This window comes from Lepus europaeus, chromosome 2, assembly GCF_033115175.1.
Source record: "Lepus europaeus isolate LE1 chromosome 2, mLepTim1.pri, whole genome shotgun sequence".
NCBI classification, from domain to species: domain Eukaryota; kingdom Metazoa; phylum Chordata; class Mammalia; order Lagomorpha; family Leporidae; genus Lepus; species Lepus europaeus.
Genome location: NC_084828.1, coordinates 55,308,395 through 55,335,530, shown reverse-complemented (window position 1 = coordinate 55,335,530; position 27,136 = coordinate 55,308,395). Strand labels below are relative to the sequence as shown.

Genomic DNA, 27,136 nt, shown 5'->3' with positions numbered 1-27,136 from the left:
GATGTTCCTGCCAAGAACGATTGGAGAGAACCAAGAAAGGAGCTGGGAGGTGAGGCAGGAAGGGGTCTCAGGAAGGAAAGGGGCATGGAGGTAGACAGGGCTCAGAAGAGGCCCCTGACCTCACAGTGCAGACCCAGAATCCCATCTTCTGAAACCCTTGGACTGAGTTCTTCAGAATTCAGTTTTCAGATTTTAGGAAATGAGTAAAGTATATGCACTATGGATTATAGATATTAACATGTCTACAGTGAGAAGTATGTACAGTCATACAGAGCAAGATAAATAAAAGTTGTAAGTAGCCCTTAAATTCATACCAGCTGTGTATTGCTGTTGAATAAGCTGGAAACTCCGTCTTTCAGAGCTTTGAGGACTTCAGAATGATGGATAAGGTTGCCAGAGATGAGTGTAGTGGAAGTGGAAGCCAGACCACTGTGGATGGAGAAGACAATTGAGACCTGAAAGTAGATGATTTTGATTAAAGGAATGAGATGGTTTGAAGCAAAACCCATGTCAAAGGAGTGATAGTTTCTTTTAGCATGTTGGATCACTTCTAGCTATTTCATAGAAAGGCAAGAACTCATGAAGAAGTGGACATAGATAGTGAGGAAAAATATAGGATAATGGAAACAATGGCAAGTAAAGGCTCCAGAGGAGATGAGAGGGAGAGTGACCTAGGACTGAGGTAGTGCCTTTAAGGTGACCTCCAAAAAAGGCAGCAGTACAGACTCCTCTAGGACTGGGCCGAAAGGTACCAAGTGAGAATGAAGATTAGAGAAGTCCGAGGTGAAAAGGTTGCATGGTCTGCTTGTGAGGCAGTTTTAAGGCAATCAGTCTCTGCAGCCTGCTGTCGGGGCCAACTTCGAGACTGCATAGTCCACCCTCTGTATCATCTAACTCTCCCATGCCATGCACATTCATTTCATCCATCTTGGCCACTGTCCAGTTATAGTCACTGTTTTGTGCTGGTTGAATTCTTCTTTGATGTGATATCCTTCAAAAATGCTATTATGGGTCCAGCACTGTGGGATAGCATATGCCATATGGATGCCAGTTCAAGTCCCAGCTGCTCAACTTCCAATCCAGCCCCCTGCTAATGCTCCTGGGAGAGCAGTGGAAGATGGTCCAGGTGTGTGGGCCCCTGCACCCACATAGGAGACCCAGAAGATGCTCCTGGTTTCAGTCTAGCCCCACCACAAGCATTTTGGGAGTGAACCAGTAGATGGAAGCGCACACATGCTTTCTCCCTCCCTACCTCCCCCCCCCCACCTCTCATCCTCTCTCTCATCTCCTTCTTACTCTGTAACTTCCAAATAAATATTTTTTAAAATACAGTTATGGTAGTTGATGAGACAGTCAATAGTAAACTGGTAAATATAACTGAGTCTAAAGTAAAATGGTGAATATTCTCATGAAGAACTCCAACCCACCTTTTCAAATAAACTGTCATTATTTACATTGCTCAGTTTCCCCAAAGATGGAAGACATGGGTGTTGTGGGATCATGCTCTTTCTTAACATACAGAGGAGTGCCACGAAGGCAAAAAAGTAAAACTTGAACTTCTTAGAGCTGCAGTTGGCCAAGTTGAAGAATGATTCATCTCCCTTTCCTGTAAATATTTCTATTTCTTTCCTTTCCACTGATTTCACCTGCTTTAGAAAGTGTGCTGTGGCAGTTTATTAAATCATCACTTCGTGCTTGAAAAGAGAAGTGCCAGTGGTACAGCTGGAGTGCACATTACCCTGGCCTAAATTCTCCAGTAGACTGTAGCAGCAGCAAGCAATGTATTTACAACATGGTGGATTTATTAGTAGCACATGCTTCTCAGCTTCTCTCTGATCCCAGCTCCTCTTTGCATAGTCTAGTATTGTAATTAAGTAAGGTGCCTATAAACTACAGGCTGCTTTGTACATTCATGACCTTCGCGGAGCCAAATCAAAGAGCCCTCTCCCTCAACCACCCGATAGACATTTAGTTTGACTTACAACTGGAAATTCATTGCATCTTATCACTTGAATCTCCCAAAATACTGCCTGGCAAAGGCTAAATATTCACGGTAGTCTTGGGCGTTCTCCAACATCGTGACCCACTGATCTTTCTGAGGTTTCCTTTTGCCCTTGAAACAAGGTCTAGATTTTTAAAAATTCTCCTGGAGGTCACCTTAATTTAGCTCATAGAAGTTCTAACTGGGTCAAGTTTCTATTTAGGTACCAAATTTAGTTTAATTTAGTTGGCCTGTAGAAGGCTAGACTAAGAACAGATGTGGTGTGCCAGTTAAATATCTTAACAATGGAAAGGGAATGTCCATTTTATGTAACTTATTTCCACACGATTGGGAAAGTGGCAGTTGACTGCCTTAGGATACAGAAGTTTCCTCCACTTTCTGCGGCAGAGTTCTAGCCTGAATCCTAGTTTATTTTATATCACCACGTAGGCTGCAACAAAATTACCCTGCCCTGCTGGTAAAAAGACAGTAGTAGTTGTGAAATCTTCAGTGTGGTAGGAAAAGCTCTCAGAGTAGACCTGGGAAGGGCCTCCTTTAGAGGGAAACTGAGTCAAAACTTGGCATGAGATTTTTCTCATAGAAATCTAGTACTAACAGTAGGCGAATCACTCTGGGATTTTCCCCTGTGAGAAATAAGATACTGAGCTTCCAACTTACTGTTTTGTTTTGGTTAAACTAGCACATAATCATTAATAATATAGTGGATGTGAGTAGGTTGATTGTTTACCTCACATTTTTGTCTTTTCTTTTCATATTCTCATACATCGACTATCTCTTAAACCTAATAATATATTGAAGCCATATGGCCAAGTAAGTCAAAAATGGTAACAGTTAGGGTTTATCTAGCTTTTGTTTTTACCATGTAAGAAGGATTCTCATAAACTTGTGGTATCTTCTAATAACTGATTCCTTTAGCTTTATTTTTTCCTCATAGTAACTACTGATGTCATTTAGAATGAAATTTTGTCTTCCTCCAATGTTTAAGAATTTTTTTCCTTTGTTGTTTCTCTCAATCTGTGGACCACTTATGCGCTTCACCTAAAATACTGTATTTCCTATGGCTGTCAGTGGACATTGAGCATGAATGTTGAATGGCAGCTAATTGCTTCGGGGGAATGCTGACTTTCAGTTTTCCAAATGACATTAGCTACTTCCCCTTTTTGCCCTCAAGACATCAGAATGAACTGTGACTTACTTTGTCTTACTGTCACGAGAACCTATCCCTACACCGTGATGTTGTTCCATTTTGAAAGGAATAGTCATCTGCTCGGTTTTCTTTTGAGCTATCACAGAAATACCTTCCTTCATGCTCTGCAGGATTTCGTACCGATGGGTTAAGTTCAGGTGCGATATTTAGAGTATACAGTGTTTTACAATCGGTTTTTTTTTTCCAGTTACAAAAGATGTGCTTCTTCCTCATAAACCAGAGCCCGAGGTTTCTCAAAGTGAACCTGGTAAATGAATTATTTTGTTTTCCCTATTAGGAAGTATAGTTTTCAAAAAAATACTTGTGAGGTCAATATATTTTAATGGCTATGATATGAAAGATGTTCACAGAAAATTATGGATATAAAATTATATTTTTTCAGGGAATTTAACTCATACAATCTTGTTGAAATGTTTGCATCCTCTTAAATAAAGGAATAATATATAATTAATTTTCCTTGGAAGTATATTTATTGAAAGTTGACCATGCTAAAATTATAATAATTATTAACTGAGCGAACTGACTTATATCCTTTTAACAATTGAGTGTAACTACATCAGAGTTGGACCTGTCCTCTTAAGGAAAAAGCAGGGGTGCCTACTGAAAACTTTCCTAATCAATGGTGAACAAAAATCTTTACAGTTTTTATTAAACTAAATTCTCTGGATGCCATCTAATACAGGTTGAGTAACCCTTATCCAAAATATTTGGGACTTAAGATTTTGGGATTCTTTTTGGATTTTTGGAATATTTGTGTATACATATTGAGATCTCTTGGGGGTAGGACCCAAGTCTAAACATGAGATTCATTTATGTTTCATATACTCCTTATATACATAGCCTTGAGGGTTTTTTTAAGTAGTTTTACTCTACTTTTAATATTTATTTATTTATTTGAAAAGCAGAGACAATGTGGGGTGGGGGGAGAGAGAAAGAGAAAGAGCACTCCTATTTGCTGATTTATTCCCCAAATGCTTGCAATACCTGGGATGGGCCAAGCCATAGCCAGGAGCCAGGAACTCTATCAATCTCCCAGTGGATGTCAGAGACCCAGCCTCTTCATTCAATACCCTCTGCTTCCCAGGGTGCATGTTACCAGGAAGCTGAAGTTGGGAACAGAACTAGGACCCAGAGACACTCCAGTACATGATGCAGGCATCCCAAGTGGCGTCTTAACCAGTGGGCCAAATGTCTGCCCCTGAGTAGTTTTATAGAGTATTTTTGTTGCACTTATACTTCGACTGTGACCCATCATATGAGGTCAGTGGTGGAGTTTTCCACTTGTTAGTTTTTGTATCAGTGCTCAAACATTTTTGAATTTTGGAGCTTTTTGGATTAGGGATGCCCTACCTGTATGAAGAATTTTCCCAGATGATGACTTAAAGAATGTTTAAATGATTACATGGATGCATCTAGAAAAAATATAGGAACTGTTTTGACTTCCCCAGGTGCTAATTCTCATAAATATGTTTCTTTAATTTGCTTTTGGCACAGTTCTGCAGCCTGTTACCTTTAGAATTGACCTACCAAAGACCACAATAGGTAATGCCTTTCTCAGATTAACCAACTCTAATTGTTTTGTTTGCTCCCATCAGGAGTTCAGGAACTTCTCACATAATCATAACTGAAGCATCATCATATCTTCTCAATCCACTTCATCATTTCATCCTCATTATGACTTCTCCTTCCAAAACAGAACAGCAGTGCTTTCACTGTTGTAAAGGCCTTGCTCTGAAGACCAACTTAAGAAAGTTCATTACTAAGTGCATCCATATCTACCTCATTTACCTTCATGATTCTAACTGGTACCCATCCAGTTAACAATTTCTGCTAGTTTGGTGGTTCTCAGCTGTCATTATTATAATATACTGTCTTGAGATGTTTAAAAGCTGTGACAAAAAATATTATAATTGGGGGCCAGCATTGTGGCTGACTTGGTTAATCCTCCACCTGCGGTGCCGGCATCCCATGTGGGCACCAGGTTCTAGTCCCAGTTGCTCCTCTTCCAGTCCAGCTCTCTGCTGTGGCCCAGGAGGGCAGTGGAGGATGGCCCAAGTCTTTGGGCTCCTGCACCCACATGGGAGACCAGGAAGAAGCACCTGGTTCCTGGCTTCGGATCGGCGCAGTACCAGCCGTAGCAGCCATTTGGGGGGTGAACCAACGGAAGGAAGACCTTTCTCTCTGTCTCTCACTGTCTATAACTCTACCTATCAAATAAAAAAAAAATTATAATTGGTCAAAATACTAAAAAATGCCAAAGATTTATTTGTATAGCTAAACTGGAGCAAACTCGGGAAGATGATTCTGACAGTGATGGTATTGCAGCTCATTTTGAAAACCTATATGCTTTCTTGGGTGGGAGAGAAAGGGATGGAGCTACAGCTAAACAGACCTGAACATGTGTAACTCACACTCAGTCTTAATCAGGTATTCTCATGAGAGCTGTCAAGCAGAGAATGCCATTTATTATGTCTTGGTGTAAAAGCAGTTGAGAACCATTCCAATATTGCACAGTCATTTTTCTAATAGTTCTTTCATCATCATGACTCAGTTCATGCTTTTCTTTTTTATTTCGAATGAAGGAACACCCCATGTGATACCAGTCTTCTCTGGTGCTGTCCTTGAATCTAAATATTCACAACCTTGATATTTTTCTTTTGCAGCTCCTTTAGAGACACGAGGCATCCCTTTTATACCTATGATCTCACCAAGTCCTAGTCAAGAGGAACTACTAACCACTCTGGGTAAACATGGTTTTGATATTTCAGTCCAATAAGAGGCCTATTTTGTAGACTTTGCCCTTAAGGTGACTGTAAGGACATTATTTCATATTTGTTTCCAAAAAGATAGAAGGTGCTTTTTAACAACATGAAAAAAAAATCCATCTTCTCTTGATAACTGTGCATTAACTGCATATTTACCTTTCTAATATTTATCCTGATTTTCAATATAAAATGAGAATGTTTGTAAACACCTTGATGGAACTTCAATTACAATTGGTCTTCTGTTCTTTATCCATGAATTCCAGGAATTCAACCAACCTCAGATAAAAAAAATATTTGGAAAAAAAATTGTGTCTGTACTGAATATGTACAGCCTTTTTTCCTGTCATTGTATTCTAAATAATAGAATATAACACTTACACGAATTGTATTAGATCTCATACATAATCTTGAGATGATTTAAAGTATACAGAAGGATTGTGCAGGTTAAAAACAAACACAACAGCATTTTATGTAAGACTTGAGCATCCACATATTTGGGGATTGACAACGGGTCCTGGAACCCATTCCCCGTGGATACTGATGAGAGTCATCTGATAAAGCAAGAATGTTCCTGTAGTAGTTCACTACTCATTGCTTTAAAATACCTGGGAAAGCAAATGTTTATTTTAGCTTGCAGTTTTCAGGTGACAGTTCTGGACCGGGTGTCCCTGTAGTCTGGTATCATGTGGAAGCTTACTGGGCAGGTGTAGAGGAACAATCATGTGGTAAGCCAGGAAGCAGAAAGAGTGCAGCTAGGCAGAACTGGAACTCAAATAATCAGCAGTCTCACCAGCCCCAATCTCTAAGAGCATGCCCCAGTGACCTAAAGACCTCCCACCAGCCCACCTCTCACATATCGTAGTTAGATCAAGTCTCTGCCCTCAATCCATCAAGCATTAATATCTAAACACTTGTTTGAGTGATAAGTCAACCAATCAGTTCAAACCAGTGTCCACTTTTATTGGTTTTTCTGTATTTGGAACTGGACTCTGGAAGAAAAATCAGTCATCTAGTACTTATTTCTGGGGGCCATTACTGGGTGCCAACTGCAATACCAAGCAGTGCAATTTGCCAAAATAAAACAACACAACCTCCCTCCCAAAAAAAGATGGGTCTTTATCCCCGTCCTCTAATATGAAGACAGCAATTAATGACAATACTGCTTCCTCTATGCCTCATGTACTACGTGCATCTTAAAAGTTCATTCATGCAAGAATTCTGTGAGGAAGGTCCTATTTCTTGCTCCACCCTACAGATCAGAAGATTGAGGCATAGGGCACTTTATATTTGTTACCAATGTAATACAGCTAGAGTCGTGCCAGTATTGGAAACTGCATATTCTCAGTGGAGCCCCTAGGGTTAACCCCAACTGTTATTACAATGATAATACATTAGCTCCAGTGTATTAGACATTATAATGATTACAATGTGCACATTATAATGAATGTGGTAGAGAAATGAGCATCAGGCTACCTAGATATATCAGGGAAGGCTTCCAAGAGAAGATGGCATTTGCAACTAGGTCTTTAAGTTGGAATGAGAGTTAAATCATCACAGGAGTGAAATATCCTTCCAGGTTAAAGACAGGTGAGAAAGAGGCACAGGGCAGGGAACGGCAGCTTGACTGATAAGCATGTGGACTGCATATCTGGAAGGCCAGTTGGTTTGAGCTGGTTGTGTTGAGCTCAGCACGAATGTGTTCACTGTGTCACCTAACTACTTAGCTACAGGTGAATCAGAAAGCAGGTGTTCCTAGCCTGTGTTCTCTGGCTCTTCCATGCTATGTTTGACATGGCTATGTTTAAACCAGTATCCCAAATAAAACCATTCTGTGTGTGTGTGCACATGTGCTCACTGAAATAGTTGGTGACTTTATTTTAAAATGAAACACTTTTTGAAAACAAAAATCAAGCAAATATACTCTAATTATTACTCAGTACTCATCTATTCTAGCCTAGGCCTGCAAAGTCAACCTCACCCATGATGGCAAAGAATGGTTTTCCAAAACCATTCTTGGATGTACTAATTATATGACTTCCACTCCCTATTTTTTTCATGTAGTTTGACTTACTGAAGCCAGTATTGTAAGTATCTGTCTTGAGAGGGGCAGAAAGAAAAAGGTAGTGATATATTATCTACACCAAGTATTTCCTTAGACTCAATATGCAGCAAACTGAGCAGTGTAACTTGCTGCATCGTATCTGCATGATGTCCTGTTTTCAAGATAATATAGAGGTAGAAGTATTGCCATACTTATTTTTTTCAGGAGAAATATGTCAATAAATACATACTGCAATTTTCACATAAGGAAAATATTCTTGTGTTTAAATATCCATTTTTTCATATGATAGTTTTCACGTAAATAATTTGTGAAACTTATAAATTAGGGAGGAGACATGAAGGAGATAAATGAGTAAATACAGTTAATAGACTCTACTGTATGAGCCACATTCAAGGTTAGCCATACCCAGAGTCCATGAAATGTTGACCCTGGGCTAAAGGCTCAGGGAAATTTTGGAAATATGTGTGATAACTATGAAAATAATCATGTAAAACAACATATAATAAGTAGGTTATTAAAATATACCATTAACTTTGTGATGATTACTGGTCATATTTTAAAATGTAACTTATCCTTTGTCATTGCATGGGACAGAAAAGAGCATGAGGGTGTTTTGGTCCTATCCATGGTGACAGTTATTTAAAATGAGCCATCCAACTGTGTTTTTCCCCAGAGGAAACAGACCAATCCACCCAGGAACTCTTTACAACCAAGATTCCACGAACAACTGACTTGGCAAAGACAACTCAGGGTAATGCTCTTTTCCCACCTCTGGATAGTGGCTTTTCCTGATTTGCCTTTAATACAGAAAAAAAATCTTCTTTACAGAATGCAATTCCTCATCATGGGGTATTATTTGATTATTTTCATTTCATAGATGCCAAATTGAATACTTTTATGAATATTAGTGGAATATGGGGAAGACGAGTTCTGAAGTTGGATCTTTGCTGTTGAAAGTATTGTTGACGACCTGGTGCTGACAACTGAAAGTGAAGGCTCCCGTTTTCATGTGCTCATTTTTTCACAGCTGATAAATGAGAAGCTTTACGGCCTCCCCCTTCTGTCCCTCCTGCCTCTTCTCCTCTCCCTCCATCGCTCCTGTAACCCCTACTGAAGCACATTGTTACTGCGGCCTGAGAGAAGCAGCTATTAACTACGAAAATCACCTTTCTTAATAATGACATGTAAACGTCTAGGGAAGATATTCTCTTGGATTGCTTCTTTTAATCTTTTCTTCTCTGTCATTTTCTACCTTTCTTTCTTCTTTGTGGTTTACTGCTTTTGGAGAGCTGAACTCCCTTGCACAGTCCCTGGCTCATCTTCATGCTCTCAAAAGCCTTTGCTTTGTATATTTTTCTATCCGACTTGAGGTATAGTTAGCTGTGGATTCCGTTAGTGTTGTTGATTTTTTATGACCCTTTTTCTCCATCTCTATTAGTTGGTAGGAAGAAAAAAAATACATATGCAAAAACAAACTTCATGAAGAACTGGAAGACAAATTTATTTTATAAACCATTGTCAGTTCTAATTCAAGAGAAGTTGAGAGAAGAAATTTGAAATAATAAGAGGAAATGATAACAGTAAGGGAAACCTAAGGTATATGTCAGTGAGGCAACATGATTAATACTCTATGGTCAAGACAGTTCATTGAAAGTTTTATTAATTTAATTTATAATTATGCACAGAAGTAAATTTTTATTGCATTTTATTAACTGTAATCCATAAGCTGTACTTTGGAAATTTATATTTATTAAATAACAGTTTTAAAAAGGAAAAGCCTAGAGCAGCTTTCTCAAAGCCATGTGTTGTTTGCTGATGAGCTATAAGTAATTCCCAGCCCAAACTTAAATTATATTTTGGCTCTTTTTTTAATTTTTAAAATTTTTTTTTATTTGACAGGTAGAGTTATAGAAAGTGAGAGAGAGAGACAGAGAGAAAGGTCTTCCTTCCATTTATTCACCCCCCAAAATGGACGCTACAGCCGGCGCTGCACCAACCCGAAGCCAGGAGCCAGGTGCTTCTTCTGGTCTCCCATGCGGGTGCAGGGCCCAAGCACTTGGGCCATCCTCCACTGCCTGCCCGGGCCACAGCAGAGAGCTGGACTGGAAGAGGAGCAACCAGGACTAGAACCCGGCACCCATGTGGGATGCCAGCACTGCAAGGCGGAGGATTAACCAACTGAGCTACGGCGCCGGCCCTTGGCTCTTTTTTAATAAAAATTTCCTTCTAAGGCCAGCGCCGTGGCTCACTAGGCTAATCCTCCACCTTGTGGCGCCGTTACACCGGGTTCTAGTCCCGGTCGGGCACCGGATTCTGTCCCGGTTGCCCCTCTTCCAGTCCAGCTCTCTGCTGTGGCCCGGGAGTTCAGTGGAGGATGGTCCAAGTGCTTGGGCCCTGCACGCCATGAGAGACCAGGAGAAGCACCTGGCTCCTGCCTTTGGATCAGCGCGGAGCGCCGGCCGCAGCGCACAGGCTGCGGCGGCCATTGGAGGGTGAACCAACGGCAAAAGGAAGACCTTTCTCTCTCTCTGTCTCTCTCTCTCTCACTGTCCACTCTGCCTGTCAAAAAAAATTTAAAATTAAAAAAAAAAAAATTTCCTTCTAGGCGCCTGCACTGTGGCGTAGCTGCGCCTGTATCCCATATGGGCAGCGGTTCAAGTACCAGCTGTTCTTCCAGTCCAGCTCCCTGTTAATGCACCTGGGAAAATGGCCCAAGTGCTTGGGCCCCTGCACCCAAATGAAAGACTGAAGGAAGCTCCTGGCTTCTGACTCGAGATTGGGCCTGCCCTAGCTGTTGCAGTCATTTGGAGAATAAACCAACAGATGGAAGATATTTCTCTCCCCTTCTCTCTTCCCCCACCTCCTTCCCTCTCTCCCTCTCTCCCTTTCTCCCTCCCTCCCTCCCTCCCTCCCTCTCCCCCTCCCTCTCCCTCTTTACCTTTCAAATAGATAAGTAAAATATTTTTAAAAAAAGTTCCTTCTAGATTTAAGTGAAGACTATCAAAAGAAAAAAAAAAAAACTCTGATCCCATGGCTTTGCAATCATCAATGAAGGATTGATTATTTCTATGCTCTGCTCTGAATCCTTTTCTACCCAAAATTTTAAAACCCATACATCTTGCAGAATGAGTCAAGTCAGCACCATGATTCTCGCATTTTCTTTAAGCAAAAGCAATCTCACGTCAGAGTCTTAACTTTCTCTAACAGCAGTGTTCTGCCCAATCTGGTTATCACCCTTGGGAAGGCCTGTCCTCAAGCTCCAGTGAGCTCCAGTGTGAGTCTGTTGTAGGTCTGCAGCACAGCAAAAACCCTGCTCTCACACTCCACATTGGAAGCTTATGAACAAGCTACATTAGAAGCTATTTCACAGGTGCAGTTTTCTTAGCTTGGTAGGCAAAGCATTTCTGATTTACGATTATATAAATATCCTCTCAAGATATGAACCAAATCATCAAAACGCTGTAATCTGTTTCCATAGTTTGCAAGAACATTTTTCCAGTCTTAGTTACAGTGCTGCCAAGAGAATAGTGGTATCAAGAAGACAGCAGAAGGGAGCAGTGACGGGGGGGATGGTTGAATTCCAGGATGAATGCACACTCCACATCCTTAGGGAAAAAGGGATTTCAGCATCTTCTCACAGATTTGCCCGCTTGTGGCCCCCCCTTTTGTTCGTTGGTTAGCAAATCTCCCTTAGGAGTCTGCCCATGCAGTCCCTGCATAAGAGGAGCAGAAAATGAGAAGGTGCAGCCGGCTCCACGGCTCACTTGGCTAATCCTCCTCCTGCACCCCGGGTTCTAGTTCCGGTCACAGAGCCGGATTCTGTTCCAGTTGCTGCTCTTCCAGTCCAGCTCTCTGCTGTGGCCTGGGAAGGCAGTGGAGGATGGCCCAAGTGCTTGGGCCCTGCACCCACATGGGGGACCAGGAAGAAGCACCTGGCTCCTGGCTTTGGGTCGGCGCAGCACACAGCCGTAGCGGCCATTTGGGAGGGTGAATAAACGGAAGGAAGACCTTTCTCTCTGTCTCTCTCTCTCACTGTCTTACTCTATCCAATAAAATGAAAATAAAATAAAAATTTTAAATTTAAAAAAATGAGAAGGTGCTTTGGGTCCTCCCTTGATGGGCAGAACACCAGATGTCATTTTCCCTCATTCCTACAGCTTTATGGATGGCACTAAGTCAGTACTTACTCACATTAGGGGCCTTGAGCGAAGCGAGTTGACAGAGCCCACATGTTCCTACTCTTCTTCCCTATCTAAAAATCTCTCTCTATCTTAAAGGGTGCTTTTCATCTTTTTTGCAAAATCATGCACAGTGACCCTCACTGATAATTTATGGGTGGGTGGCTTATGTTTATCATGTTAAGCAACTATCTGATAAAATTAATGATCTTGAAAAACATGGACTAAATGATCACTAATTGTTAATGCCCCTTACAAATGACCTACCTCACTCTATTTGTACCTTTAGCTTTCAGTCATGAATATCCTCACTTGTTTTATTTTCCTTTAGCCTAATTGGAGATTTCAGAACACTCTTCCTACTTCCATGCAAAGTATATGAATTGTTGGTCTTAGGGTGTTAAATCCTCCATTCAGGGAGCTTTGGAATTTCAGTTATTAATTATGAAGTGTTTCCATTTCAGCACCACACAGACTGTACACTACCCCTGTGAGACCCAGGACACCGGACAAACCCCACGTCAAACCTGGTGAGTTGTTTCTCTGTTGACCTAAATAACCAGCAGACTGGGGCAGATGTGAAGAGGCTTGAAACAGCCAAATGCTCCAAAGAGGGTATAGATTCTGGAATTACAATAAAGAACATAACAGAAATTCTCATCCTTGTGGGAAAATGAAAGGTACTGATGAATCCATGGAAGTGACAAGGCTTTTTAAGAATGATCAGATTCTTGATGTGAATGGAATGGGAGAGGGAGTAGGAGATGGAAGGGTTGCAGGTGGGAGGGAAGTTATGGGGGAGAGCCACTGTAATCTGAAAACTATACTTTGGAAATTTATATTTATTAAATAAAAGTTAAAAAAAGAATGATCAGATTCAGAGGCCACGATGCAACATTATGAAACGTTACAGATAAAAAGCATTCAAATTTTTTTATTTATTTTCATTTTATTTGAAAGGCAAAAAGAGAGACAAAGATACCTTACATCTGCTGGTTCACCCCCCCCCCCCCCCCCCCGCCACATGCCTGCAACAGCCAAAGCTGGGCAGGCCAAAACAAATCAATTCAGGTCTCCCTCCCGGGTGGAGGGTCTCAAGTACTCAAGCCAGCATCTAGTACCTGCCTAGGTGCACATTAGCAGGAAGCTGGATCAGAAATGGAGTAGCCCAGACTTACATTAGGCACTGTGATATGGCATGCAGACATCCCGAGTAGTGACTTACCCACTGTATCACACATTCACCTCTAAAATCATTTTCAAAATAATACTTATACATAAATCTATCACACACACACACACACACACATACCTACACACCTACACACCTTCAATTGTCCATAACAGTTATAGAAAGAGCATGGAGTTAGCTTTGACATAACACTACTTTTCAAAATGTCTTTAAGAAATGTTCTCAGTATAGAAGGGCTCTGGTTTGGCGAGAATATTTTTTACTTGAATCTTTCAGAGGATTAAGAAAATTATAGGTTGTAACTAGCAAAGATAAGTTATAATTATTCACTGAGGAATATTTTAAATTTATTGCATTCTCTGAAAGTTCTGGGATCTCCCTCACTGGAGCTTGTTTAGGAAAAAGTTAACTTGGGAGAAAAGGGTTGGTTTGGTCCATGTAGATCACTTATGCTAAAGTACAAGTTGGACAAATGATTCTGGAATTTTCTGTCTTATTTCACTGTGATTCTCATGGAAGTCGCTTATAAATGAATGTTCTTGGTGAATTGGCGAATGTAGCTCCAGACAGGTGAGAGAAAGATTAAACACTTTCAAAGTTTGTATGTATTTATGTATTTGAAAGAGGGGAGGTGGTAAGGTTTTATCTGCTAGTCCACTCCCCAGATGCTGCAACAGACCAGGCTGCAGCCAGAAACTCAATCTGAGCCTCCCATGAGGGTGTCAGATTCATTGCGTACTCCTCCCAGGGCAGGCACTATCTGGAAGCTGGAATCTGGAGCTTAGCTAGGACTCAAGTCCAAGCACTCTGATATGGGATGTATCATCCCCAATGGAATCTTTTTAAAAAATTATGTATTCATGCATTTGAAAGGCAGAGTTAGAGAATGTGAGAGAATCAATGAATCTTCCATCTACTTCTTCACTCCTCAAATGACCACAATGGCTGGGGCTGGACCAGACCAAAGCCAGGAACCTGGAACTCCATCTGGGTCTCTCATGTGGGTCGTAGGGGCCCAAGGACTTGAGCCATCTTCTGCTGCTTTCCCAGGCACATTAGCAGGGAGCTGGATCAGAAGTGGAGTAGAGGCTGGTGCTGTGGCACAGCAGGTTAAGCTGCTGACTACAACGCTGGCATCCCATGCAGACTCTGATTCAAGTCCTGGCTCTTCTACTTCCAATCCAGCTCCCTGCTAATGTACCTGGGAAAGTAGCAGAAAATGGCCCAAGTCCTTGGGCCCCTGCCACCCATGTGGGAGACCCAGAAGAAGCTCCTGGCTTCAGCTTGGCCCATCACCAGCCGTTGCAACCATTTGGGAAGTGAACCAGCACGTAAAAGATATCTCTCTGTGTCTCTCTCCCTCTCTCTCTCTCTCTCTCTACTTCTCTGTTTCTCTCCTCTCTCCTTTCTTTCTCTGTACCTCTGCATTTCAAACAAATAAATTCTTTTAAAAAAAAAAAGTGGAGCAGCCAATACTCAAACCAATGTTCATATGGGATACTGGTCACAGGTGGTAGATTAACCTACTGCACCACAACACCAGCCCCCTCAATGGCATCTTAATCACTGTACTGAGCACCCAGCCCTTATATGTATATACTCTTTGATGTATATAGAACCCATATATTTTGTTATAATCCTCTAACTCTTAAAGGTAATCAGGCACAGAAATCTTTTATAAACAAATATGTCTTCATGTGACTGTTGTGTCATGAAAACTGGTGAGAGTTGAAGGTGTGACTGGTTATATGAAACATTTCTGTGAAATAATAAAATCAACAGGGAATGGCTAATGACAGTTGAGTCTTTGCCATGTGTCCTGTGAGATACGGCTGAGGGAGTGAGGTGTAAGAGGCACTAGAAAGTGGATTCAAGGGCAGGTGTTGTAGGCAATGGGTTCAGTGAGCTGATTTGAGTGCTGGCTGCTTCGCTCTGATCCAGCTTCCTGCTAATGTATCCAGGGAGGTAGTGGATAATAACTCAAGTGCCTGGAACCCTGTCACCCACATGAATGACCCAGATGGAGTTCTAGGCTACCGCCTTCAACCTAACTCAACCCTGGCTATTTGTGGGCATTTGGAGAGTGAACCGGTAAATGGAAGATTGATCGATTGACCTCTTTTTTTCCCCAGCCACTCTCTTCCCCCTTCCTCTCTCCCTTCCTCCCTTCCTTTTAAGTAGATGAAGGGGCCAGCACAGTGGCACAGTAAGTTAATCCTTTGCCTGTGGTGCTGCCATATGGGCGCTGGTTCTAGTCCTGGCTGCTCCTCTTCTGATCCGGCTCTATGCTATGGCCTGGGAAAGCAGTAGAAGATGGCCCAACCATTTGGGTCCCTGAACCCATGTGAGAGACCCAGAAGAAGCTCCTGGCTTCAGATCAGCTCAGTTCTGGCCATTTGGGGAGGGAACCAGCAGGTGGAAGACCTTTCTTCTTTCTCTCTCTCCCTCTCACTCTCTGTACTCTACCTCTCAAATAAATAAGATCTTTTTTCAAAAAGATTTATTTATTCATTTCAAATTCGGAGTTACATAGAGAGAGGAGAGGCAGAGAGAGAGAGAGAGAGGTCTTTAATCCACTGGTTCACTCCCCAATTGGCTGGAACGACTGGTGCTGTGCCGATCCGAAGCCTAGAGTCAGGAGGTTCTTCTGGGTCTCCCACATGGGTACAGGGGCCCAAAGGCTTGGGCCATCTTCTACTGCTCTCCCAGGCCATAGCAGAAAGCTGGATTGGAAGTGGAGCAGCCGAGACTCGAACTGGCACCCATATCGGATGCCGGCACTGCAGGCGGCGGCTTTACCCACTGCACCACAGTGCCGGCCCCAACAAATAAGATTTTTAAAAAAAAAATAAATAAAGGGCCAGCACCATGGATCACTTGGTTAATCCTCCACCTCGTGGCGCCAGCATCCCATATGGTTGCCAGGTCCTAGTCCCAGTTGCTCCTCTTCCAGTCCAGCTCTCTGCTGTGGCCAGGAAGGCAGTGGAGGATGGCCCAAGTGCTTGGGCCCTGCACCTGCATGGGAGACCGGGAGGAAGCTCCTGGCTTCGGGTCGGCACAGTGCTGGCCGTGGTGGCCATTTGGGGGGTGAACCAACGGAAGGAAGACCTTTCTCTCTGTCTCTCTTTCTCACTATCTATAACTCTACCTGTCAAATAAATAAATAAAATAAAGTATATGAAAATATAATTTTTTTAGATACAGCATACTCAAAAGCAAACAATCTGACTCCAGAATCTGCTTACTTAACCACAGTACACTCAGTGCTTTTCCTAAATTCATAATGAAATAGGTAAGGTTCAGAGCAGGAGAGAAATTTAAATGAATTCATCTTAGCTTTGTGTTCAATAATGGATGTGTACAAGGACTTCTAAAATGAAACCAATTCTATACCTAGATAGCTATCCCTAGAAATTCCTATGAAAAGACCACCAACGTACAAGTTATGAATTCAGCCTTGAATTAATACACTGAGTATTTAGTTTTTCATGAGAAATGTAATCCTGAGCCTTCCTCAATTCCATCTTGAATGCATCTAATGCTTATAAATTAAGATATTTCCCATTTAGAGTTATAAATTCCTTAGCCACTTATTTTTCACAGTCAAGTACTAAATTCCAGTGAACACCTTGAGTAACATTTTAAGTCTTTATGAATATTGCCAACTTACCAAAATATAGTTTCTATATTCTGAACGATATTTTTATGGTAAACCATCATTTTTTTTATTGCCTTGTTAAATGATTTCAGTTCCCTGAGAATCTTTTTTCCTTGGCTGTTAATTTTTAGCATGAAAACATCTGAACTGGGTTGGGCATCTGGCATAGTGGTTATGATCCTGCATGGGAGGGGCCAATGCTGTGGTGTAGCAGGCTAAGCCTCTGCCTGCAGCACTGGCATCCTATATGGGCACTGATTCACATCCCAGCTACTCCTCTTCCAATCCAGTGCTCTACTATGGTCTGGGAAAGCAGTAGAAATTGGCCCAAGCACTTGGGCCCCTGCACCCATGTGGGAGACCAGGAAGAAGCTCCTGGCTTCAGATCAGCCCAGCTTTGGCTGTTCAGGCTATTTGGGGAGTGAACCAGTGGATGGAAGACCTTTCTCATCTTTCCCTCTCTATCTGTAACTCTGCTACTCAATAAATAAAATCTTAAAAAAAAAAAAAAAAAAGATGCTGTGTGGTATACTTGCATCCCATATCAAGTTTGACTCTTGGATCTAATTCCAGTTCTCCAGCTTCTGGGTGATGCACTCCCTGGGAGGTGGCAAGTGATGGCCCATGTACTTGGGTCCCTGTCACAAACATGAAAGATCTGCATTGAGTTCCTGGCTCCTGGCTTTAGCCTGGCCCTGCCCTGGCTGTTTTGGACATTTGAGGAGTGAACCAGAAGATTGTGTGTGTGTGTGTGTGTGTATCTTTCTCTTTGTCTCTCAAATAAATAAAATATTTTAAAATAAATGCTTTAAAAAATAAGAAAATGTCCAAACTTTATTTCCTGATTTCTTGTAGTTCTGGATAAGACAAGACCTGCCAGACCCAAACCCAGTGGGATGCCCAGCGGGAATGGAGTGGAAACAGGTAATGGTGACAAATTTATTTCCTTTTGAGACTATCAAAATTATAATGTTATTATTCAATTTTTGTAATTTTGTTGAATTCACACTTGAATTCCTTTCTTTTTTTAAACTACTTTTGGAAGTTCCTAGTGAAACTGGAATTGAAAACTCTAACTCATCCCAAAATTGTTCTAATGTCTCTAAAAACATTAAAGAGGAATAAGAGGAATGTTTCATTTTTATAAACTGAGTCTGCTAAATTAGCTGCCACATATAATCTTTTTTTTAAGATTTATTTTATTTATTTGAAAGTCAGAGTTACAGAGGCAGAGAGAGAGAGAGAGAGAGAGAGAGAGAGAGAGAGAGAGAGAGAGAGGTCTTCCATCTGCTGGTTCACTCCTCAAATGGCTGCAATAGCTGGAGCTGAGCTGATCCATAGTCAGGAGCCAGGAACTTCTTCCGGGTCTCCCACGCGGGTGCAAGGGCCCAAGGACTTGGGCCATCTTCTACTGCTATCCCAGGCCATAGCAGAGAGCTGGATCGGAAGTGGAGTAGCCGGGACTAGAACCGGGCACCCATATGGGATATCAGTGCTTCAGGCTAGGGCTCCAACCAGTTGCACCACAGCACCAGCCCCCACCATGCAATCTTGAATCTTAATAAGACCCTCTTTAAATATGAACTACTTAATGAAAATAATAAAAATGGTCATTTTCCTAAATTTCAAGACACTTTGCATACACACGCTGTTTGAAACTCTCATGACTTGGTTTTCAAGTTTATAATTTCACAAGTACAAAAATAATTTTTTAAGTCCTGCATCTGTTAGCAATCAGGAGAATGAATTTAAATAAGAAGAAACAGATTTAATCATAGCGATTAGCAACTGGTCACCCTGGTTACAGTCGTTAACATTACCAAACGACTGGAATTAAGTAAGTAACATAGCCCTAATCGGGCAGATCAGCAGAGTAGGCATCATTAATAGATAATTAGAACACTGATCTGATAAAAGTCCAAACACTGAACTTACTCCATGGACAAATGGTAATTATTGATGACTTAACGTGAAATTACAACATTCTCTTGAAATATTTTTAATTGTATAAATCTTCTACTTGTTGATATAAAAATACAAATTTACTTGATGCATATATATATATTTTATCAACCCATGATAATTCCCTAATGATAAAAAGATGTGAATAGTACCTAAATACATTCAACCCAAAAATTAGTTATGTTTCTTTTAGAATATATATTTGTATTTTCACTTGATTATTATGGTGTCTAAAGTTCTAAAAATTCTCCTCAAACCAAATAATGAGGCCGATACTTTAAATTCCTGACTCCTGAAAAGCAAGCAAACAGCCCAACATCTTCCTGGGCTCAGGTGCTCCTTCTCTTCTTCCCTACTGTGGGATTAGCCAATGCATAATTTCTCAGATTGATGTGATCAATCTGACTCTAAACAGACCCTTCTCTCAGATCCTTCTGGGAGAAAGGTAGGTACAAATTGTTTAACATTCAAATAATTCCTAGGCAGTTCCATAAGCGAAAACAGAAGAAATCACCTAGAAGTCAAAAGCAAATGTCAGAAGTGAAGTGACTAATAATCACACTTGAAAGCCATTAACCTTCCATATACTTGAATGACTCTGTCTAGGAAAATGCTTATCTTTTAGGGGGGAAGCAGAGCATTATTACATTTTAATTGATCAACAGTATAAACAGTTTCCGGAGCAACTTGTATCAAAAACCAGTATCTATTACCCTCTTGAGGACAGAAAATCACATTTTTCATAGTAATTCATCAAATTTAGCTTCAGAAGAATGATATAAGGTATCTTCAGATATCCATAGTCAAGTGTTGGTTTTATAAAAATGGACTGGTGGACACAAGTAGACAAAGCTGAATTCATTGTTTCTTCTTCCTTACTCTAACTCCATTCCTCAACCAACATTTGTTACACCTGTTCTTTATTCTTTGTCTTTCTGAGGTCCCTCCCAAGGTAGGACTTCTTGTCTACCTTCAGGGAATGAGGTCAGCAGACAACGTCCAGCTGTTAATTCCTGTAGAGTCATCCTTAGTTGAGAAGGCCTTGACTGGAGATCTGGGTGGTACATCTCCACGTATACCACCATAATGCATAGAAAACAAATGGGATTTACTCCAGGAATGCAAGGTTGATGCAGCATCGAAAGAAATTAGCATAATTTACTGCATTGATAGAATGAAGGAGAAAAATGCTATGATCATCCAAATACATACAAAAAGCAACTATTAGACAAAATTCAAAATTCATCCATGATGAAAATTCTCAGGAAATTAGAAATAGAGGAAAGTGTTCTCAATCTAATAAAGGGCATCTCTGAAAAACTTACAATTAACATCATATTTATTGGCAAAAGAATGAATGCTTTTCTCTTAAGACTGAGAATACAGCACCATTCCTTACTTTGGCCACTTTGAAAATAGTAGTGGGAGTCAAGGTCAGTGCGGGGGCAGGTGTTGTGGTGCAGTAGGGTAAGCCACTGCTTGGGACACCTGCAGCCTGCATCAGAGTGCTGTTCCACTGCCAGCTGCTCCTCACTCAGCTTCCTGCTAACTGCATCCTGGGAGGCAGCAGGTGATGGCTCAAGTGCCTGGACCCTGCCATCCATAGAAGGAATTCCAGGCTCCTGGCTTCACCCTGGCTCTACCCTAGCTATTGCAGACATTTGGGGAATAAATGTCTGCACCAGATGGAAGATTCTCCCTCTTTCTCTCTCTCTCTCTCTCTCTCTCTCTCTCTCTCTCTCTCTCTGTGTGTGTGTGTGTGCGTGTGTGTGCATGTGTGTGTGTGTTTCTCTGTCACACTTTTAAATTAATAAATTATTTTTAAAATAAATTCAATGTAGTAAGGCAAGAAAAGATTTAATTGGCATAAAATCAGAAATCACAGATAAGCATATTATAAGGGAAAGTTTAACACCTCTCACATATTTGACAAGGATGATATTTTAAGAAATTGGTGAGAAAAAATGTTTTAAAATCTTTCTAGGTTATAAACTTATTTGAGTTCATTTTCCTTTGATTATACATAGTTTTAATCTGTCTAGCTTACAAAAAGGCAGCTGTTCATATAACTTGATTTTCTTCTTTGCACACAATGCTATCTCATCTAAGTCCCCTTCTAGTCCCTATTGGGTCCTAATGAGAGATCATTTTGGTGTCAGTTGATTCTATAAACAACTTGGACATCATGCTCAGAATACTTAATTGTACTACCCATTTCACATATGAGGGTACTTTAAAAGCTTATGGAATATTGAATTAAAATATGTATTTATTGTGGTATATATAATTTTGCATGCTTTTCATAATTGGCATTTTAAGAAACCTTTTGAAGACCCTTCATATTCAAAAATATTTTGCACCAAAATTACCTTTTCATTCAAGCTTTTTAAGTATCCTTATATATTTTCCTATGACTTTTCTTATTAAAGTTCTCAATTCTTATATTTTGCATTTTAAATATAGTTGATAAAGCAAATGTGTAGGATATATGCTATATATATTCTTCAATAGTATATATATTATATATATATTCTTCAATAGTATATATAATATGTGTGTATATATACATATATATATGTATATATATATATATTCTTCAAGATCTTGGGCCCTTAAGACCTGGAAAAAATTGTTTTAAAAGAAGATTCTGAGCCTTCAAGACTATGAACATTTCACTGCCAGGATCTCTCTAAAAACTTCACAATGATTCCCTAAACTTCAGTAATATTTTAAGACATGTTGAACCCAGTTTTTTATTTCTAATTTCATAACATCATTATATATATATCTTGCCCTGATTTTTGTGTTTTCAAACGTATATATCTATGTGTCTATATATATACACATATACATTTATGTGTTTTCTTTTTTTATTTTTTTAAAGATTTATTTATTTATTTATTTGAAAGAGTTACACAGAGAGGAGAGGCAGAGAGAGAGGGAGGTCTTCCATCCAATAGTTCACTCCCCAGTTGGCCGCAATGGCCGGTGCTGTGCCGATCTGAAGCCAGGAGCCAGAGCTTCCTCCGGGTCTCCCACACAGGTGCAAGGGCCCAAGGACTTGGGCCATCTTCTACTGCTATCCCAGGCTGTGGCAGAGAGATGGATTGTAAGTGGGGCTTCCATATGGGATGCTGGCACTTCAGGCCCGGGTGTTAACCCGCTGCACCACAGTGCCAGCCCCTACGTGTTTTCAAACATATATATATAGATCTGCCTCAATGTTAAGAAGTAGCCTGCAGAGGTTGAGATTTTAGGTGCACTATTTTTCTTTTTTTTTTTTAACTTTTGTTTAATAAATATAAATCTTCAAAGTACAACTTTTGGATTATAGCAACTTTTTCCTCCCACAATCACCCTCCCACCCGCAACCATCCCACCCCCTCTCCCATCCCATTCTTCATCAACATTCATTTTCAATTATCTTTATATACAGAAGATCAATTTAGTATATACTAAGTAAAGATTTCAACAGTTTAGGTGCACTAGTTTTCTAGCTCTTCGTTTTTCAAGCTTTCCAGAGTCATGTCCCAGCCCAGGTGCATTACTGATACCAGAATCTCTTGAGAGCTGCCTGTGGAAATGCAAACAAGCCAAGGGTGCACTGGGCCAGGGGGCCAGGCAAACCACAGCCCCACTGGCCTGTTTTTACAAATCAAGTTTTATTGGGACACAGCTTGCTTTTACAGTACAGTAGAGGAGTTGAATAGTTGGCCGGCGCCGCGGCTCAGTAGGCTAATCCTCCGCCTTGCGGCGCCGGCACACCGGGTTCTAGTCCCGGTCGGGGCACCGATCCTGTCCCGGTTGCCCCTCTCCCAGGCCAGCTCTCTGCTGTGGCCAGGGAGTGCAGTGGAGGATGGCCCAAGTGCTTGGGCCCTGCACCCCATGGGAGACCAGGAGAAGCACCTGGCCGGCCGCAGCGCGCCTACCGCGGCAGCCATTGGAGGGTGAACCAACGGCAAAAAGGAAGACCTTTCTCTCTGTCTCTCTCTCTCACTATCCACTCTGCCTGTCAAAAAAATAAATAAATAAATAAATAAAAATTTAAAAATTAAAAAAATAAAAAAAACAAATCAAGTTTTATTGGGACACAGCTTGCTTTTACAGTACAGTAGAGGAGTTGAATAGTTACGCCAGAGTCAGTATGATCCACAGAGTTGACAATGTTTACTGCCTGAGCCTTTACAGGAGATGTGTGCTGACCCCTGTCCTGGACCGTCTCTCTGACGTTCTTCCTGAAGAAGGAAGCCGCTGAACTGCTCAGCTGTTCTTTCATTCAGCCAGTGTTTATGGACGTTCCATCGTGTGCCAGGCAAAAGTGTAATTCTGAAACCACATTGGCACATGGGGTTTGGCAGGCACTGTTTAACCTGAATCTCAGACTCCTTTCTACGTCCTAATGAGGAAACCACATCTTACTGCCCCCACGTGGAGTGCTCCACACAGAGAACACACACTCCCCTGGGTGAGGAATGTTGTTTTCTGGGCTGTGGCTAAATCCTCCAGTCTGCTGGCTCATCGTCCCTGACTTCTTAGCCAGGTGCAAAGATTCAGGGACAAGGGTGCAGAGACGAGTCATTCATAAATATCAAACCATTTTGGTTCCTGGGAATGGAGTCATTGATACATTTGAAAATTGATTTCCAGTTTTCTGTGTTTGCTTGCAAAGTTTTTGTTACCATGGTTAAAAATACCCAAATCATTACTTCATCTTGGACACTAAGGTCCTATGGAGTGGGCTATGCAAATCTGGAGATTTTTGGAGAACTCCCGCGAGGCAGCATGTCATGCTGAGGTTCAAGGCTTGGTGCTTCCAGGGCTCAGTCTGCCCTTTAGTGGATACGTTCATTAAACGGGCCTGCAGGACAAAGAATTCAGGTCACACCCTGGGCCAGACGGCCTGATTGGCTGCCAGTTGCTGAGGATTCATTCTCCTCAGTATCTCCCTTACTGGCTCCTTTCTCCTCCCATTGCCTCTCCACTGCCCTTGCCCTTCATTTGCTCTCCTCTGACTCAGGGCAGTGGAAGTTCACCGTCTCCCCGGGTCTGGTGCTCGTCTTGCTGCCTGGCTGGCATGCGGAAACCACAGGTCAGAGCAGGACAGGCAAGGCCAGGGTGAGCTCAGTCTCTGCCTCCATCCCCATCCGCTGAGCCCCACAGCTGCTTTTCATACACCACCAGCTTCTGTCTGTGTCTAAAGGCTGGGAAACTCCAGCTTGGCAGTGACACTCTATGAAGTGCGGACCTACCTGTGAGGGTCAAACAGTGTCGTGCCTCTGTCTCCACTATACAGAGAGTGACAGGACATGGTTCGTTTCTTTCAGTTATCTCCCTTGAGTAGAAAAGGCTGGAAGAATTTGTATGTTGGGCTTTATTCATGAAGTAATCGTGTAGAATTTTCTATTCTCTCTAGGACACCAGATCTCCAATTTACTGGCCCCAATGGACTTGGCAGATCTGTACGTGCCTGGCCAGGGTCAGTGGTATGGCTGGATAACGCATGCTTGCTAGCCATGGCCCTTCAGCCCCTCCCACAGTGGTGGAGAGTCAGTCCATATCAGAAATGCAGTCCAAGGCTCTAGGGCTATGGTCACGCAGAGTCAGGGTGAGGAATGAGAGAAGACAGTAAGCACTCTGTGCTGTACCACTTAGTGCTTGAGAGATAGGCTTTGGAGCTGGCCATGTGTGGCTCTTCCAAGCTGAGAGACCTTGGGCAAGTTACTCAACCTCTCCTTGCCTTGGATGTCCTTGCCTGTGGGACACGGATGGTATCTCCCACACAGAGGGTCATAAGCATAAGTCAGGTCATGAATATATAAAGTGTTTGTACAGTATTGGATAGAAATATTTTGTTTTCCAAGGATAGAAATCTTTGGAGAAGGGCTGTGAAGGTAGGAAGGAAGGCTGCTCAAGGAACACATAGCCCGCTAGCTAGCCTTCTGGAGTAAATTTAAAAAAAAAAAAAAAATGTAGCTTTGAGAAACAACAGCAAACCTTGCCAAACCAAGCTATCCCAATGACACAAGTAGAAGGATTTTCCATACCCCTGTGCCATTCACAGAGTAACCACCAATTGAGCTATGTTCCTGGCCCCACGACCACAGACAATGGGGCACAGGAAGAAGAGTAAAGAGCCCTTTGTTTTCACTCTGCCTGTGGAATTAGCCACAAAATAGTCATTGCCTGCAGAAACATTTTTTCCTACCACAAATAAGCAATTTTCAATTCATGGTCCCATATAAACCATCTTCATAATTATATATATTAGGATGCCTCAAAAAGTTTATGGAAAATTGAATTGAAATTTATTTTGGTACAAAAAAAACCAGTTTGAAATCTGTGTACATGAAGTCTCCAAAAAAAAAAGATGAAGAATATGTATTATCAAAAAATCTATAGATTTCAAATTTTTGCATCAAAAAAGCTTATTTTTTATTTCATTTTTCCATGAACTTTCTGCAGTACCCTAGTATTACCTCATATTTTAGCAGCAGATTATGGGATTGCATTATTATCACGTTCACCCCCTGAATTTCACAAATCAGTGTGGGGATGTCATCTAATTTTTGGAAACCAGAGCTTCTGTTGTATTTCTAATCAATATATCGGCCTGCACAGTGAATGAGATTCAATTTTTAATGTCTCTTCATAGTGCCTGGGGTCACAGTGAGCATTCAAAACAGTTATTGTCCTGTGTACTAACTGCTATGTTAACTAAATGTTTCATTCTTATTTTTTATGTGTAATTATGGGGTCAGTGCTGTGGTGTAGTAGGTAAAGCCACCAGCTGTAGCACTGGCATCCCCTATGGATGCCAGTTCAAGTCCCAGCTGCTCCACTTCTGATCCAGCTCCTTACTATGGCCTGGGAAAGCAGTAGAAGATGGCCCAAGTCCTTGGGCCCCTGCACTCACGCGGGAAACCTGGAAAAAGCTCCAGGTTCCTGGCTCAGGATAGGTCCAGCTCTGGCTGTTGCAGCCATCTGGGGGAATGAACCAGTAGATGGAAGATCTCTCTTCCTCTTCCTCTTCCTCTTCCTCTCTCTCTTCCTCTCTCTCTCTCTAACTCCGTCTTTCAAATAAATAAATTGTTTTAAAAAATTATGTAATTTACAGTCAGGTCACCCAAGTAGGGATTCCTTTTTAGGATGAGCCATTTTATCTAAAGTGACATTTATGATTGAGATTCTGAAAATGACTGTTTCTATTCTTTCTAACTAATCATAATTTTACAATAATATGAAACACGTTGGTCCCCTCTACCAATCAAAGCTTCTTAAAATCCAAGCCTGGGTGTTCAGATGAGTTGCTAAGCAATAGCCACTGGATTGTGTTTGAAGGACTTGAGAGAGAAAAATATCATACCAAGTAATTTTCAGATCAACTTCATCTAAATAATGATTTGGAGCTCTAGGCCTGCGCAGGCCTCATTTATAAATCCCAAAGGTGATGATCCTGTTTTTAGCCTCAATACCTTGATAGCCAAGGCCTATTGAGGAATAGTTTTAAAGTTAATTCAGTAAGTATAAACCTAAACACATTGGAATTCTAAGTTTTTTTATGGGCATGGAGGAGTTGGAGAAATTTTTTTAAACCACAAAATGTACCCAGGAATAGTGGCCAAAAGTAGGCAATCTTAGTAGATGAAATGCTGCCTGGTAAGGCAGTCCCACTCAGGGAGGAAATGCAGCATGAGTGAGGCCTGTGGAAAACAGTGACAAAACCACAACCCACAGTCATATCCTAACTCCACATACAAAATAGCAAAACCAATGAATGTAGGACTTTGCCTTTTTTCTATATCCAGGCCATAGAAGCCAATTAAAGTGTCTGGGTACACAAACACCAATGCCCTACTCTGAAAATAATGCACAGAATCTTTGACAGTGCTCCCAGTTTCTATGAAGCACAGATTTGCACCGTATATTTATTTCCTGTTACTATCTCTGTTTACAGGGGTGAAGCAAGCACCCAGGCCGTCAGGGACTGGCAGGAATGTGACACTAGATTCCACCCACTCCACAAAAAAGCCAGGTAAGGAGGAAAATGCTGACTTCCTTAGAGCAGCTTAGCTCTGAAACTTGGACAGTAACTGCAGTAGTAGTTATTGCA

At 41.4% G+C, this 27,136-nt stretch overlaps 1 protein-coding gene across 31 annotated transcripts in view; it reads left to right on the top strand.

Moving 5' to 3' along the window:
• The window catches only part of ABI3BP (ABI family member 3 binding protein), a 298,516-nt gene that overhangs the window by 232,417 nt on the left and 38,963 nt on the right, over positions 1–27,136 (top strand). For 22 of the 31 annotated variants that reach the window (XM_062207032.1, XM_062207122.1, XM_062207063.1 and 19 more), the window contains 7 exons: positions 3,397–3,456; positions 4,704–4,751; positions 5,873–5,953; positions 8,710–8,787; positions 12,679–12,744; positions 17,920–17,988; positions 26,981–27,058. In XM_062207032.1, coding sequence (XP_062063016.1) covers positions 3,397–3,456; positions 4,704–4,751; positions 5,873–5,953; positions 8,710–8,787; positions 12,679–12,744; positions 17,920–17,988; positions 26,981–27,058 — 480 coding nt within the window. The remainder of the gene's footprint in view (positions 1–3,396; positions 3,457–4,703; positions 4,752–5,872; positions 5,954–8,709; positions 8,788–12,678; positions 12,745–17,919; positions 17,989–26,980; positions 27,059–27,136) is intronic. The other 9 variants (XM_062207047.1, XM_062207129.1, XM_062207116.1 and 6 more) reach the window with 2 other exon arrangements.